The sequence below is a fragment of the Branchiostoma floridae genome, chromosome 19 (assembly GCF_000003815.2).
Source record: "Branchiostoma floridae strain S238N-H82 chromosome 19, Bfl_VNyyK, whole genome shotgun sequence".
NCBI classification, from domain to species: Eukaryota; Metazoa; Chordata; class Leptocardii; order Amphioxiformes; family Branchiostomatidae; genus Branchiostoma; species Branchiostoma floridae.
Genome location: NC_049997.1, coordinates 9,790,504 through 9,807,971, shown reverse-complemented (window position 1 = coordinate 9,807,971; position 17,468 = coordinate 9,790,504). Strand labels below are relative to the sequence as shown.

Genomic DNA, 17,468 nt, shown 5'->3' with positions numbered 1-17,468 from the left:
GTCAAACCTAACTTTTTGGCTGGCATACTTAAAGAAAAATGACAAAATAGAAAGCCCGATAAAAACGACTAAAAAACGTTAAAAAAACAGCCGGAGCCTAACCTCTGCTTGGAGAGTAATTGGCAAAACAAAGGTGGCACTGCAATTTAAGTCAAGTTTAAATCCTTCCCCTTATAGGGGAGTGCTAATCTCCATTTTTATAGCCCTTATGCCACACAGTTGTGCAATGGCATTGCAGTCAAATTAAAGATTTCTTTTAAGAATGTTAATGGCTGAAACTGTTCTCCAGGCGAAGGACCATTCGCTGCCGCCAGTGTTGCTTCAGGCCGGCCCTCTCTCTGTCCCTGGCTATCCCTGAGTGACTCCCCCCTCTGCATCCCTAGGTCTATATAGGTCATTCGTGGGCCAGACTAAGTATATACCCATGACCCCATCACACATCATCACACATCATCACAGTCACTTTAACATGTTTATGGCTGAAACTGTTCTCCAGGCGAAGAACCATTCGCTGCCGCCGGTGTCGCTTCAGGGCCAGCTGCTGTGGCGAGAGTTCTTCTACGTGGCGGCGGCGCAGACCCCGAACTTCGTGGTGATGGCGGGAAACCCGATCTGCCTCCAGATCCCGTGGTACGAGAACAGGGAGCATCTCCGCAGGTGGAGAAATGGTGGGTTCCACACTTATCCTTCGATTGCCAGAAGTTAGTTACATGTAGTATCTGGTATTTGATGTTGCTGCTGCTGGGGTCCCTGACACAGGTGGGCAGCAGTCGGCTCGAAGGTTGCCCAATTTGAAACTTGAAGATATTTTTCTGAAAATCTACCTTATCAGATTAGAGTTAGACTTAGCTCAGGGGCCGTCAAACATCAGGTAACTCTAAAGGTAGGGCGATGATAGAGAGAATGCGGGTGTATTACTGCTGTAAATGTCATCTAGAGCTCGCAGGCTTATTGCCCAATTGATTTTCCTGCTGTGATCAGGGAGCATCTCCGCAGGTGGCGAACTGGTGCGTTCTACTCATCACTATTGTGGATACACGTACTTTGTAAATACACTGTACAAATAAGCAGGTTCATAAGTCGAACTGTTCATGTTGTAGTTTTATCTCTTGTAGTGCCTTTCACATAGAGCAGCAAATTTCTGTTGCAGGGTAAATTTTTACTGGGAGGGGTTGTAAACCCATTTTCTTGAACAAGGAACCACCATTACCCATAGGTAGTGCGCGTAGTCCAGTGGTTAGCGGCCCTGCCTCTGGAACTAGAAGCCGTGAGTTTGATTCCGGCTGTGTCGCTCACCCGACATGCACGCTACCTGAAAGGGTTGCAGTCTTTTGGACAGGACGTTAAGCCGTGGTCTACTGTTCATTGTGCTTGTCGAAAAGAGCTAGGGGAATTTACCAGGTACAATGAACCTGTAAATACTGTACATAGCGTCTGTCCTCTCTGTCACGACCAGTGGAAGACTAGCTCTTCAGTGAGCTAAAACTGGATCGAGATCACTTTCCTTTTTTTTTTCCTTTCCTTATTTACCATCCCTTCCGAAAGACGGGTGCAGCCCTACCGAGATGTTATCAGCTAATTGGAACCAGCAGCTCAACTGTGAGAGCCGCTTTCAGTATCAGTTGAGCCACACGGACATCCCTTTGAACTGTGCATGGGCAAAGGCGAAGGCAAAGGCCCGAACTTCTTCATTATTTATGTCTCAGAGGCCTTTGAGTTGGACATACCGGTATTACCCACAGTACATCTTGCTGTACACATGTACTGCAAACCATTTTATTACCAGCCTTCACTAGAAGGTTATGTTTTCAGTTTTGCTATGGAACTCTAGTCTGGCAATATGCTTTGAATTGCTGTTTTTACTCCACTGATTGAAGAAATTGTAGTCAAACATATTCCCACATTCAGTTGTTTCTGACTTTGTTGCCTGTGTGCTTTCCTCCTTAGCATAGACAGACTTCTCATGAATCAATATGTTCTTGCTGTGTGAAAGGTACATAACAGATACCCACGATTAACCATTTCTGACTTTGTTGCTTGTTTTCTTTCCTCCTTAGCAGAGATAGACTTCCCATGGATCAATATGTTCTTGCTCTGTTACATATAACAGATTCCCACAATTGACCATTTCTGACTTTGTTGCCCTTTCTTCCGTAGCGGAGACAGGCTTCCCCTGGATAGATGCCATCATGTCCCAGCTACAGAAGGAGGGATGGGTCCACCACTTGGCACGGCACGCTGTGGCCTGCTTCCTAACCAGAGGGGACCTGTGGATCTCCTGGGAGGAGGGGCAAAAGGTGTGCTAATCACTGTACATCCTCCCTCTCTTAATAATAATCTTCTCCCTATATCTACTACATAATTACCTTGTAAGCAATACAAATTCTTTACAATGTAAAATGGTCAACCTAGCAGGACAAGAGAAGGCATGTGGAAATGTCAAATCTCACATTTCTGAAGCCAAATATGCCTATATGACTATTATAGGTTTAATCTGCTTTACCATAACAAGATTGAACAAGAGCTGTCTACCGCTCAAAAATCACGACCACAGCATGTCCAGAACTTGAGATATCAAAACAGGAAGTTCCACTGCAGTACCGTAACAAGCCGCTAAGGAGCCCAAAATCTAATCATTTTCAGGTCTCATCAAGGCCTACCCACATACCGAATATCAGTACAATCCATGTAAGCATTCTCGAGTTATGCTGGTCACAAACACAAACAGTGTTTTGCCTGATGACCCTTACCTCTTCTCTTGTGATTCATGGGTAGATAACAGTTCAAACAAACAAACACATAAACAAACAAGCACAGGGCTCGAAATATTTTTTTCTACATGCCTGCACAGGTGCTGGTGACATTGAAAATTACCTGCACTTGACATATTTTACCTGCACCACTATGAACTAAGAAAGTATGGATCATACTAGAATTGTTCAGAAACCATTGCTTTTCTAAGTATTTTGTCTTTTAAACTTTATACTTCATAGGTGGTAACAGTCAATGCAGCTGACAACAGTCCATATACACCTACATCATACGCCATTTATGGTACATGGACCAGTGCGGGTTAGATGCAGGTACATTTTGTAGACACCAGTAATACCTGCACAGCTCCAATTTTACCTGAACTAACCTGCATATGCAGGTGGTATTTTGAGCCCTGAAGCATGACTGTCACAGTGTTTGGTATGTCTTAAAACTGACCCAGCCTGTACCCCTAACCCCAGGTGTTTGAGGAGCTCCTACTGGACGCAGACTACAGTGTGAACGCTGGGAACTGGATGTGGCTGTCGGGCAGCGCCTTCTACCACCAGTACACACGCATCTTCTGTCCCGTTAGGTTCGGCAAACGGACGGATCCTGATGGGACCTTCATCAGGTAATTTTAGTTGAATAACAGTTGAAATCTTAAGGCAGCATCACAAACTATTTCTTTACTGTTTGCAAGAAAATCTGGTCTATGTGCACTGGCAGCGGCACCGTGGGGGCAGTGGGGGTGGTCACCCCCACATAAAATAGGTCGTGGGGGCGTCTCCCCCACCATAAAATAAGCTGAACACACAAAATCAAGCAAAATGTTCCCCTCAAATGCAGGAAATGGCATTTAAAGTGTCTTGATTTCCAAATTTTTCCAGACCTTCCTTGCGATGGCTTGCATCTTCGGGGCTCACGACAACGTAGTGCAAAATATGTTGGGGCGTGGGCGTTGCCCTCAAAAATCGTTTTCTCTATGTGTACTAGAAGTGTCATTAAATTCAGCTTTGTCAGCAAAATTTGTCCCTCAAATGCAGGAAATGGCGTTTCAGAAGGACTAGATATCAAAATTTCTCAAAACCTACCTTGCAACGGCTCGTTCCTTCGCCGCTCGAAATGGTGAAAATAGGTTGGGGGTGTCGACGTCAATAATTAAAGCTTTAAGTATGTGTATTATTGATGGAAATGCCATTGAACTTTGCTTAGTCTGGCAGCAAAATTTGCCCCTCAAAATGCAGGAAAAAGTGTTTCAGAGGGTTTGGATTTGAACATTTTTCCGGGGGTGCATGCTCCCGGACCCCCCTTAGCCTACATTTGTAGAAGGGTCACGCCTCTGGCTCGACGCCTCTGGCCTTCGGCCCTCGATTTAGTGATAGGACAAATTTTCGCCCCCACAACTAAAAAATGGTGCCGCCGCTTCTGATTATTGTGGACAGGTGGTCACTATAGACAGGATTCTTAATGCTTGTGTCAATGGGACAAAATGATCTACATGTAAGAGACCACCAAAAAAGTAGTCACATTGGCCAGGTGGTCCTTTTACAGGTTTGACTGTATGAACTCTTGGCATATTACATGGCATTGATAACTGCTAGATTTTGGCATCTCAGATTGGGGCATACCCATGTTGTTTTCCAGAGCGTACCTTCCAGTTCTGAAGGACTTTCCTGTACAGAACATCTACGAGCCGTGGAAAGCATGTCATTAGAAACCTTAACATGATGATTATGTACTTTGATAAAAGTACTTTGAAACTTATTTTTCAGAGCGTACCTTCCAGTTCTGAAGGACTTTCCTGCCCAGTACATCTACGAGCCGTGGAAGGCGCCGCTCGATGTTCAGGAGGCGGCAGGGTGCATTGTGGGAATGGACTACCCCTTCCCGATGGTAGACCACGAGATCGTGAGTCAGCAGAATTTGGAGCTGATGCGGGAAATCAGGGAACAACAGCGACAGATCACGCTACTTACACTGGGTAAGGCTCCCTTTCCACTAGATAGTGGTACGCAAGCGACCACCATGTGACAGTATGAAGTATGTGAAGTATGTTTCAGTCGACAGCTTCAGTCTGGCTCTCAGTCAGTTACTGGTTACTGGTTAAAAACTACTAGTATTCACAGATAACAGTCAGTAGCGGTCAGTAACTTTGTTCTTTGTGCCTGGCCGTAGATCTCGCTGACCGCCTGACCGCACGTTTGTCCCTTTCGCCTCAGAGTTCTCCAAACGACCCAAGCATAAATACACAGGTGATACTGCAAAACCCCATATACGCATAACTTGGTGGGAAGTATCGTCTTTTGGAATAGTCATTTTCATCAATGTTAAGTTGCCTGGTTCTATATCCTTCATTGTGTTTAGTAATGGATAGGAATACTTGACATCGTAAGTCACCATTTGTAACATTTCCTTCTTGTGAAGTCAAAGGTTTTCACTTTATGTGTTACTGGACATGCTGGACACCATGCTTGCTTGCTCACTCACACACAAACACTGACTCACACACACACACACCCTAACACACACACACACGCACACACACCCTAACACACACTCACTCACCCACTCACTCACTCACTCACTCACTCACTCACTCACTCACTCACTCACTCACTCACTCACTCACTCACTCACTCACACACTCACACACTCTGTCATTTACTCAGTCACTCCCCAGAATAGTTGGGAGTCAGCGGAAAATTTGGGTAAGTTCTAACTATTCTTCAGGTAAAGTTTAGTTTTTTGATAGTGTCCTTAACCAACACAGATGCTAAGCCACACTCTGTTGTTTGTTGTTTTCCAGAGGGAAGAGACGATGAGAGCAGCACCAGTACCGAGGGAGGAGGCAGAAAGAGGAAACGCCCCGTCCACCCTGACAACGATGATGAGATCGTGAAGGTGGTGGTCACCATGGCATTGTGAGACTCCGGCAAAATGTCCTGTATTTTCATTATGTGTGATGGCTTGTGTGATTGGTCACATTACTGTAATCAGGGAATGAAATTCACATGAAAGGAAACTAAAGAAGGTCTGGTTGAAAAACCTATCACAAAGTCACATTCACACTCGTATTTCATCAGTACATTGAAATTTCTGCCCTGTCGGAATTTGAAATTAATGCCTCAATCAGGTGCCTGAGTCTTGCCTTTGACTGCATGACGTCACAAGACTGGGAATTCCTCTCTCCTGCTAAGGAATATACTGGATAGGTTGAGGAGGGGAGCAGAGCTACTTTTACAGGTCATATATATAGAAATGCTTCCCTCCTAGCCTTTTCAATCGAAACTTCCTTTCTTTTAAGTGTGATGGCTTTATACATGCTTCCCTCCTAGCCTTTTCAATCGGAACTTCCTTTCCCTTCATCCTCCTACACAGGGACATCCAACAGCCAAACCGCCTGTCAGACAGGCTTTTTGGCTGTTGGATGTCCCTGCATAGGAGGTTGTCCTTTAAGTGTGATGGCTTGAGTGATTGGTCTCATTACAGTCATTAGGACTGAAATTCAGTTTTCACTTCTCAGTGTCTTGCTGTTGGAATGTTGATTTTGAGAGAGAAAACCTGGTGATATGAGTGGAGAGTTTAGTGAGGAATTGTGGAATGCATTGGTACATACATCTTTATAGCCTGGATTCCATACCCCAACCTCAAGATATATCTTTCGTGTTGGGGTCTGGCAACATGGCTGTAGAAAGGTTCTCGAAGGCCCGTTGATCAGTGGGAGGAGAACCTAGGATTGATGACCACTCTCACCACAGGTAGCCAGCTACAACACACCACAGTTGGTCAGCAGGCTATCACAGTAGCGAATCAGCTACGTTATGGATTCAAAAAGTACAGTTGGGGGTCTTTAACCAATCATGGCAGGGGTGTAATTACCTCCTGCTGACCCTGTGTTGTTCTATTGGTGGGGTTTTTTGCCCACTATAAGGTGCAAAATTGAGAAGAGTTCCTATCCCATCCGGCCAGACCCCTGCACGATAGATACTTGAGATCGGGCTGGGGTTTGGTAACCAGGCTAACATCTTTATGAAGTTGTGAGGTGTCGGCAGAGCCTTCTGTTATGTGTTCTTGCTTGTTAAGTCAGAAAGTAACATTTCTCATTACAATAATCTAGAAATTAAATTCAGTTCAATAGTAATTGTATGTTTTTGGTATGAAGACTGAGTGTAAAATTAAGGAGTATTCTGACTTGTGATCTTCTCAGAGTACATAGTCAGAAATCTTAATTTTCTTTGAGGAAAACAAGAAAAGCTTCTTGAGAAAAATAGGTGATAGAAATAGAAAGTTTTGTGATACATTGTGTAGTGTAACTGGGTACACGAATGGTACTTGTTTTTTGTGTATGATCGTTGTTTCAAATACAGGGTCTGTACCTGTCTAGCTGGTAACACCACACCCTGGCCTTTCGGTGTAACACACCAGCCTTGTTTGAAGGATGAAACATTTCAGTAAATTGGTTATATTTTATCCAATCCGTTGTTACTATTAGGCTAAAAAACTTGTCAAAAGTCTGTATTGTCATGCAGGGTGTGGATTTTCAGGGATAGTCGTATAGTTACCAAACCTTCTTTGACAAGATTTGTTGATGCTACATCTATATGTAGCTTTACCGACCAAAAACATGAAAGAGTGACAACCAATGGAGATACAAACCTCTAAACGCACAATTATTGTCATTCTGGGTCGGCCAACGTTGTACATATTTGGCTTTTATTGTTGGAGAAGATTTAAATCTATCACCCAACATTTATGTTTTCATCCCCTTATTTAAGAACTTTTCTGGAGTCTTTGAATGTAGATGTATGCCCAATTGGTAAATTGCAACATTTTTCAACAATCAAGTTTACCAAAGCACTTTATTGGAGTAGGTTCTAAGTTTGCAGGCAAGATCTTAGATTAGCTACCTCATTGAAAACAAGGCCCAAATAGGACAAATGTAGTTTTGAAAACAACAAATACTGTGCATCTTGAAACTTTTTGTAGTGGTGTTTGTGGTGACCTCATACAGGCAAACCCACGAAACCACTAGCTATAGTATTGGGGTTTGCGTTTCCAATGTGTAAAAACTGGACCTCAGAACTCGCATGTGAGTCCCAGTACCACAGAACTGTTTTAACCTGAAGTTCAGAACACGGGAGAAATCCCTCTTTCCTCCTAGCCCTACTGCAAAATAAAACCACAGCAAAAGTAAATGAATTTACAGTATCAAATTTTGATTGATTTGAAGTATACCCCAACTTGTATCCTTTTGTTTGAGTGAGAAGCATTTTAATACAGTTTAAAAACTTAAACATTAAGATACGTATGTGGAATGTTTTCCCCTTTTTTTCAAAGAGTGAATGAGACTAACTGAAATGTACAGCTTTTCAACATGTACTCGACAAGTGTACTTTACAAAGAATAAGAATTAAGCAATGGTCAACAATAGTTCAGTTCTACCTCAGAGTTTGTATAAACTGTCCCAGTATTAAACAGACATAAAATCAATCTGCTTGAAAAAATGTAGAGATGGCTACAACATTTTGTAAAGTCTAATGGAGATCTTCATAAACAAACAAGCAAACAAACATGTTGGGGAGATTTTAATCTAGCACAATCACCCATTTTACCAGTAGAGATCCTGATAGTAGTCTCTATCTGTTGAGATCTGTAAATGGGAGACCAGCCTAACACATTCCTGCATCCTGGTTGGAATATCTGTGGACAGAAACTCGGATCAGGATACTAGAGATCTGTTAAGGTGTCTCCTATGTATAAATCCTGAGTTTCAAGTCAATCCATTGATGTAAAAAAAATGGCACAAATCAATGTTGAAATTCCTGACTGCCTTTTAATTGTTAGAATTTAGAGAATCGGATCCTGGTTCTTCGCCAGATTGTAACTTCTCTCTCCAGACATAAATATGCCAGCAGCTAGAATGTTGTCTTTAACTTTGTACCGATCAGAGAACAGTCATACTTTTGTAGGGAACATTGATGGCAACACTATTTATATACATTTGTAGATAAGGTCGCAAAACTGTTGAACAAAGCTTAAGTCAGAACAGTACATTTTAACCAAAGCATTACGTGATACTTTCACTAGGACTCTAGTCATGTGCACATATATGTTTTTTCACTGTTTTTTTTCAGCATGTGTTGAATTACTAGTAAGGATACAATGAATTATGTACTGATGATTGAAAATTACTTTACCAATGTTAATGTGTTGATTAGTAGTTCAATGTTGTGACAGTCTTCTCACAAGTTATACAGACTGCATCTGTAAAAATTCTAATGCAGACTCAGTGGTTATTGAAGAGAAAATGAAGTTTTTAATCTTTCTCATGTAAATGTTGTGATGGAAAGCACAAGAAAACTTGGAAGGATTTTAAATAGATCTCCAAATGACGGCAATTTTGTAATGGAAGATTTGGCAGGGTTAAAAAGACTACAAAAGAAACTTCTTGTAGCTTTTTGATGGAAAATAAAGTTTCCCTTGAATTTCCTTTTGTTGTATTGAGTGTATTATTTGTTTGAAAATGTAGCTTGGAGAAGAAGAATGGATTACACTTAATGGGTGTCTGTTAGACTAACTGGATGATCATGTACAAACTGAGAGGTGGGCAACTGAAAATAGCTCAATTGAGTATATGAAAGTGTTCTGAAACAAGAAGAGGGGCGAGTAGAACAGAAAGAAACAAATATATACAAATATCCTGACTCCCTGGAATGGAACCCGGACCGTCAGATCACAACACAAGCAGCGTAGCTGATCGAACCAAAAGCCTGACAGGCATGGTCAGTTAGCGCTACTTGAACCCCCACTGTTACAGTTCAACAGTTAGTTCCAATAAGAATGAATTAATTTTTCCAGGGGTGATTCTTGATGTAAAAAAAAGTGACTGAAAAGGCTCTGCTTGTACAAGCCCTCTGATGTTTCAGAAAAAACACAGAGAAACAATCTCCAAGCAGATCCTACGGTAGCATAAGATAGTATCAAAAGCTACCTCCGGTAGCCATACACACTCCTAGGTCGGCTTCACTCCTCTACCAGCTTTTGATACTACCTTTTGGTACCGCAGGATCTGCCAGAAGGAACATCTGAGAGGACACACGGTACGGTTCAAAAGCACCTATCGACTGATTTGAATATTGCAACATGAACATTAGCTATATATAGGCTAACGAGCTCACACTCAACACGTTCCATGCACAATAGTCCCTGTTTCTGTTTTGTTCTGATCTATCGATCTCTCTTTTTTGTTAGAAAGTATTCTGGCCAAACTCATAGATTTAGCTTCTTAGCTGACTTTAATAGTCTTGTGAAGTTACTCACATACGCACAATCGGCACGGTTCAAAAGAGACACACAACGGCTGACTGAAGTACTGCAGCCTACGTTTAGCTTGACAAACGGTTATACAATGTTTTTGATTATTTGGGCAACCAGGGTTCCATATTAATAAATTCATACATATATTATTACGCATACATCGTAAAATATACATATTAGTGTGAAAACTGGTATATGGTTCATGTCCATTCGTTTTGAGAGGGTCTGCATGCGCATTTCCGTAAGGCGTAGGCAGACCTTTTTAATTTCCCGTGATTCGTAGGGAAGCTATTTTATTTTACGTAATTCTTAGTGGGATGAAGCGTAAAGCGTTGGTAGCCTTCGTGAATTGAACGTAAAGCGTAGTCAACCATCCCGAATTTAGCGTACATCGTTGTCATGACCCCCCATCCAGACCCTCTTTTGAGACCATTGTCAATCAAGGCATAATCTCTAGAAATGAACTATGATATTCTAGTGTTTGCATAATTTTGTGGTCTGCTGTCTAAATGATCATTATACAATAAGCTAATGAACGGTTTTAATCACCCTATATCAAACATTTAGCAAACCTTGATAAAACAACTTGCACGTGATGTGGGGCTTCGGGTCGAGGACCTTAAGAACGCTATGGGGGACAGAGAAGTCTGGAAGGAGAGGGTGGACTTGGTCCGGGCAAGCAGCCCGCGATGATGATGATGATAAAACAAGAGGTCACTGCTTCAAGGCCAAAGTACCACTAGCCAGATCTACAGTGTGACGCCAGTTTTTCTCAGTAAGGACAATTCGACTGTGGAACTCCTTGCCCGAGGAAGTGGTAACAGCCGACAGTGTGAACAGTTTTAAAACAAGGCTGGACAAGTTTTGGGAGCATAGGAGATACCAGGAATGAAGAGATTGTGTCAACAGGCGGAAGCCTTTCAACAACGATGTATCCTCAAGGTAAGGTATAAGCATATAAACAGTTGGATAAAAGGCCAAAGTGGTAAAGGGAAACGGATAATGTCCACATATAACGTATGGTGGATGTAGGAGAATTCTTTTACACAGCCAGTTTGTACTTACTAGTACAGTTTGTACTTCACTTAACGTTATATTCTTTAACACATTCCGTTTGAACCGGTTGTCTAAATGTGTAACAGAGCTCTCCTTTATGCTTTATTCTAACAGCCTGATGTAACATTTTCGGATATAACGTATAATAAATGATGATAATACAAAATGTACATGATGTGTACATGAATGTAGGAGGCGCTTCAAAGGGCTGGCATAGTGTTACATGGCCTCCTCGCGCGGCGCCTAAAATCGATCCTTTTTAGGCCAAAAAGTGTTTTAATTGTCATTCTAGATGTATATAAATATGGATGGAACTGTTCGTGAAAAAATTGATGATTTAAAGCTTTGCATTCACGTTTTACAAGTTTGGACTACAAACCCTATCACAGCCTAATCTGCAGTACCGCTCCTGGCCGCCTCTGAGAAGTGGCTTAAACGACCGTCAAATTGCCAAATTTCTGTCGTTTCGGGAATTGAGAAATGGTGAAAGGCTCGCAAAGGGGTTTAGTTTCTTAAGGCTCGTTTGGCTTTGTTTTCAAAGATTTGACTATCTAAAATCAAGGATGTCAATATGTAAGGTATTTCACAAACACAACCATGGCATATCAGGTCATAAACGACACACTTCTTTCACAATTTCGGATAGAAGTGGGGAAATGAGAAGACGTAGAAACCCCGTCTTCTATTTGTTTCTACTAAGCGAACACAACTTTAACAGTGTTCTTTCCTACTTGCAAATTGAAGGAGCAACAAGAAAAACGCTCCACAAAAATGATAAATGGTGACAAACCTTATTTTCCGTTATTTCCATGCTTCTATTCTATTTGTAACCCTGTTTAATGTTTTCAAAATCAACTTGATGGTTTCAATGGCATAGCTTCTATTTTCTTCTTTCCATCCTGTTGGACGCATCGACGATCTGTCAGACGCCGAATTTCATAACGTTAGTTCACTTTTATCCGTCATTTAAAAAAAAATAGTATTTAGGGATATGAAGTCGACAGACGGTGCAATATTCTGAAAATATTTCAACTTGGAACCCCCGTCCGTCCATTCACTTGATATCCCATTTTCCCTCAGTCCCGTGAGTAATTGCTCGATTTCACTACAAGGATATTCTGCAAAACGTGATCAAAGGATTCTGAAATAGGAAAGATGCCACGGTACAGGCTGTCAGTGTACATCATATTTCTTACATCTTACGCTGCCTGCCCCAAGCCTCCCTCACAGGCGTCTGCAAACGTTTGATTTTTTTTCAGGGAGTACGTATTTGCAAATTTCAACACGAGCAAAGTTCTCTATTCTGAGAAAGGATGCGACAAAAGCCTCTTTCACATCACAGAGAACAGATCAGAACATAAGCCCGTTTTGAAAATCGCGAATCGGTGCTCCCCTGAAAAACAAACGCCGCCTTTCAATACCAGAAGTCTGCGTTACCTCACAGATTGGCCTTGTCCCGATTCTACCTTTCAGTCGGCTTCTCTTATATTCAGCAGAATAGCGTAATGTTACCCATCACTCCTCCTTGCTTCATCCCATGTCCATGATCTTACCGTTTCCATGGGATGCACTGACGCTGAACAAGGACGTTATATAAGACGCCCTTTCGCTGACATAACAGTTGTCCGAAATTGGTTCAGTACGTTCATTCGTTCGTTCAGTGACCCCTGCCTAGTGTAGCCTTCTTCACTGGCCTCTCTGGGAACCTTGGCGCAATTTTTTTTTTCGGGGGGAGGAGGATTTTTTTTCCCTACTGGGAACCCGATGTCGTCTGTACAAGCTTCCCGGTATATATTCCTTTCCAGGTATATATTCCTTTCCCGGCATATATTCCTTTCCCGGCATATTCCCGGTTAAAAATCGCGAATCGACCTATAGGGCAGCAAGTTTGCTTGCTGTTTCAGGGTTAGAGAGGTAGAGAATATCTTTACAGGGAAAGGCTGTGGTCGAACTTAGGGTTTCCGTTTTACAACCCTTCCGAAAGACGGGTGCAACCCCAACCCAACTACTTGGAACCCAGGAGCTCAACTGTGAGGCTGCTACCAGTTGAGACATCCTTCAGTTACCTTAGATGACTTATACTCCCTAGCGTCAAGGATGTCTGATGTGATTATGTAACGTTTTACACCGCGATTGATGTCTCAACAGTTAAATAAACATCGTGTTCCCGGTGATAACATGCACGCACGTGTACCAAGTAGTGTCTTTTTACCTTCCCATCGTGCAATGTGTGCATACATTAATATCACTAGCCAGGGAATTGTGCCATATAATATCATTGTGCCCAAACTTCACCAAACAGCAGTGCTTTTCTGAAAATACTATTGATTGATGATATTATACTTGCACGTGTACCATCCTCCGTAGTAACCTCTGGCTCAATATTTTCGCTTGAGCCACGTGCACTGCAACGGTTTCTAACGTAACCCAAGTTGAACTTGCACATGTTATTAATTGATGTTAATTGTGTAATTTACCATTCGAAATATGATAATTCAATTAACATTTCACGATGCGATATTGTTAAACGTGTAATTTATTGTTTTATTATCATTAGTAGATAGTTAGTGTTAGTATTAAAGTCAACGTTTTGAAAATGGTACTTATAACTTATGTATTTCATGGAAGAGGACTCCAGGTAGTGCAGTGGGTGTATTTCAACACTGATGGAGATTCCTTAAAAAGCAAACTACAGTAAATGCAGAAACGTTCGCGGTGGTTTAATGTTCGCGGTTTTAGCGGTGGCCGTGAGCTTAAATCCACTGCGAACATTTCCCATGGCAGTAAGAGACTACAGTGCATGGTGCTACCGCGAACTTAAAACCACCGCGAAAAGTTCATTTTCCCGCTACCGCGAAATTAAATCCACGCGAACTTAAAAAGTAACAAACAAACAAACAAACATTTCATAAAGAAACCACATCTCCATGCAGGATGCACACTACACGACAGTATGTGGTTTATATCTTGCTCGAGCATTCCAAGCAGGGCGCCAATTACCCCATACTCACGTAAGCCGCAGAGCATCATGGTTAGACTGGATACGTGACGAGTTGTACTCTCCAAGTAATCTCCAAGCAGATCCTACAATGGCATACGATAGTACAAAACTGGCCAAGGAGTGTAGTCAGCCAAGAGGTGTCCATTTACAGGTAGCCAAACACACTCCTAAGCCGGCTTCACTCCTCTGCCAGCTTTTGATACTATCCTATGCTACCGTAGGATCTGCTTGGAGATTACTCTCCAAGCAGAAGTTCGGCTCTGACTACTTTTGACATCTTTTTAGGTATTTCTGTTCGGCTATTTATTTTGTATTGTTTTCCTTATGGCCGGCGAAAAAATAGTGAGCCCGGCAAACATGACTAAAACTGTAAAACACGACACTGAAACAGCCGGGGCAGAACCTCTGCTTGGAGAGTAACGAGTTAAATTACTGTTGCTTAAGGTGGGGTCACACATGCGTATATATTCAAGTCCGTTTGAGGTGCGTATAACGCTCTTAGTCTCTACCAGGCTCCACAGGTCGCGGGAAAAATAGTACACATTGGACAGATATAGAAACATAACGTGCCAGATGAGTTAGCTGACCGAGAAGTATGGTTAGCGACCCAGCTAACTCGTCTGACATGTTACCTATTTACGTTTGTCCAATTTCTATTATTTTTCCAACGACCTGTGGGGCCTGGTGGAGGTAAATACTCCCATGCGCGCCTCATACGGACTTAAATATATACGCACGTGTGACCACACCTTTAGCCTTATAAGTAACAGGATACGTACGTCCACACGCGCATGTGCGCGCACGCACACACACACAAACACACACACACAAAACACACACGCGCGCGCGCGCACACACACACACACACACACACACACACACTCACACACACATACACACACACACATACATACGAAAGTAAATACAAGTATATACAGTGAAACCTGCCCATAAGAAACTGGCCACTATGGCCAGGTGGCCCCTATAGCCAAAAAGGTACATTTGACCATGAGAAATAAGTTTCCACTGATATACTGAGTCTTTATTCGCATATACATATACTAGTACATGCACACTGCTACTACTAGATAATTTCTTTCTTTTTTTGTAAAATCCAAAATTTGTATGTATGATATGCCATTAAATGTCATTTATGCCATTAACTGTCATATATGTACGCCGGCGGCACTTCTTCAAGTCTGATTCGAAAATACGAACATAACCTAACGTCACCCGTCCGCCCACAGCGGCTCATTTGAATTGACGTACACAGAGTTGTGTAAGAGACGATAACGTAAGGTGCGCTCCCACTGAGCTTGTGTCAAGGTTGCGTTACTGCGGGGTTCGAGAGATACTCAACGAATTTCAGAGATGGAGAACGAATTTTCTTTTGTGTGTGTGTGTATTTTGTCGTCTTCTTAGTCATACTTTTACGTATCACACAATATCTAAATCATAAAAAATCGGAGAAAATAACACAACAGTAACGCCGTGAATGAACCCCGCAGTGACGCAAGCTTGACACAAGTGCAGTGAGAGCGCACCTGTAGGCGGGATCGTGAATGCCTCTCCAGATACGCGACATTTAGACGTAACGCCGCTTCTTCCAAAAAAGGACAGAGAGAGAGCGTGTTCGGAAAATGCCAGGCAGAACGTCTGTGCTGACTTGTGCGACGTAAAACGCGTCATCTGCGGGTCTACTACTGGGATCGATTGTGTTACGTTGATCGCGCGTTCTTGCAGACAAGCTTATACGGGGTTCAGCAACCTTTGAATACATGTATCCAGCGTGTCTATTTATAAAACGAAGCTTAATCGTTCTCGCACCTTCTACGTTACATCACACGTCGATTTTGGATAACCTAAAGCCTTGTGCGGATATTTTGACACCAGTGTTTCACGTAAGAAGTTACAGTAATAGGGTGAATGTTTGCGGGGATATAATTTCGCGGGATGATTGTGACAAGGTGGTTGAAACAAGGACGTTATATAACGTCCTTGGTTGAAACAAGATGGTAGACGGGTACATGTAGATCATAGAAACGGAACAAAAAATGTCTATAGTTTGACTAAAATCGCGTAACGGTAGTTCACCTTCATCTGTTGTTTTAAACTAAAAACAGTGTATTTAGGGATATCAAGTCAACGGACTGTGGTTTCAAATTGCATCATTTTCAACATATCGCACCTTCCGTCGACTCTGTATCCCTGTTTTCTTAAAACAAACAACGGATATAGGTTACTCCGCGAATAAAGGTGAACTAGCGTCATATAAAAATACCGCGAAGTCTTCCCCTTTACACTTGCCTTTACAGTAAACCGGTTATATGTTCGAAATGAGAAGAAATATAGTAGCGATGTCGGCAGCTACATGTGAGTAATACCCACGTAATTGGTCTGCATATTTCAGACAGTTCAGAAGTTAGCACATAAATCTACAGCAGATTGGCAACGAAGTAAAATTCCTGGATAAAAAGAAAATCTGCTTTGAAGATATATATATATATTAGCATTTGTGTTCAGTTAAAAGATTTTGTTACCGTCTTCAGCAATTTGAAAAGACTGATATTTTTTTGTGTGTGACAAACATTGCATTTGAGTTGTCCTTGACTTTATAATGGGAATATGAAAACGTTATATCAAACTTTTCTTTTGTTTTCGGTGTATATACTCGTACATGTACATCAGATATAGCCTGGGTACCATACGGATAGTAGTTCGCTCCTATGTTCGCTTCTGCTATCCAACACAGAGAAGCGACTGTCTATAGTATATAATGAATGTCAGAGCTAGAAGCTAGAACGCCGGAGCGAACTACAACTTTCCGGATGGTACCCAGGCTACATCAGATACACATCATACAGTCAAACCTGTACAAGTGACCACCTCTACATGTATATAAGGGCCAATGTGACCACTTTCTGGTGGTGCTTTAGATCATTTTCCCCAAAAACAAAAAGAATCCTTACTCTCCAAGTAGAGGTTGAGTCGCGTAGATATAGTAGTAGTCGGAAAAATTACACCGGCGCTCCAAGCAGAGGTTGAGTTGCGTAGACATAGTAGTAGTCGGAAAAATTACACCGCGCGCGTAATTTTTCCGACTACTACTATATCTACGCGACTCAACCACTGCTTGGAGAGTAAAGAACCCTGTCTGCAGTGACCACCTGTCCAAATACTGGATATGCATTTAAGTTCGCGGCCATTTAATTTCACGGTAGCCGGAAAAACGAGTTTTCGCGGTGTGTTTAAGGTCGCCGTAACCCCATAGACTGCCTTCTAATACTATACTAGAAAAATGTTCTCGGTAGTTTTAAGCACGCGGTTAAGTGGTCACCAC

General features: G+C 42.1%; 1 protein-coding gene across 3 annotated transcripts in view; it reads left to right on the top strand.

The window, feature by feature from the left end:
• The window catches only part of LOC118406626 (cryptochrome-1-like), a 25,266-nt gene extending 19,167 nt beyond the window's left edge, over window positions 1-6,099 (top strand). For 2 of the 3 annotated variants that reach the window (XM_035806796.1, XM_035806797.1), the window contains exons 5-10: window positions 497-668; window positions 2,158-2,297; window positions 3,234-3,385; window positions 4,527-4,735; window positions 4,930-5,006; window positions 5,561-6,099. In XM_035806796.1, coding sequence (XP_035662689.1) covers window positions 497-668; window positions 2,158-2,297; window positions 3,234-3,385; window positions 4,527-4,735; window positions 4,930-5,006; window positions 5,561-5,653 — 843 coding nt within the window. In that variant the 3' untranslated portion in view covers window positions 5,654-6,099. The remainder of the gene's footprint in view (window positions 1-496; window positions 669-2,157; window positions 2,298-3,233; window positions 3,386-4,526; window positions 4,736-4,929; window positions 5,007-5,560) is intronic. The other variant, XM_035806798.1, reaches the window with a different exon arrangement.
• Window positions 6,100-17,468: the final 11,369 nt, after the last annotated feature.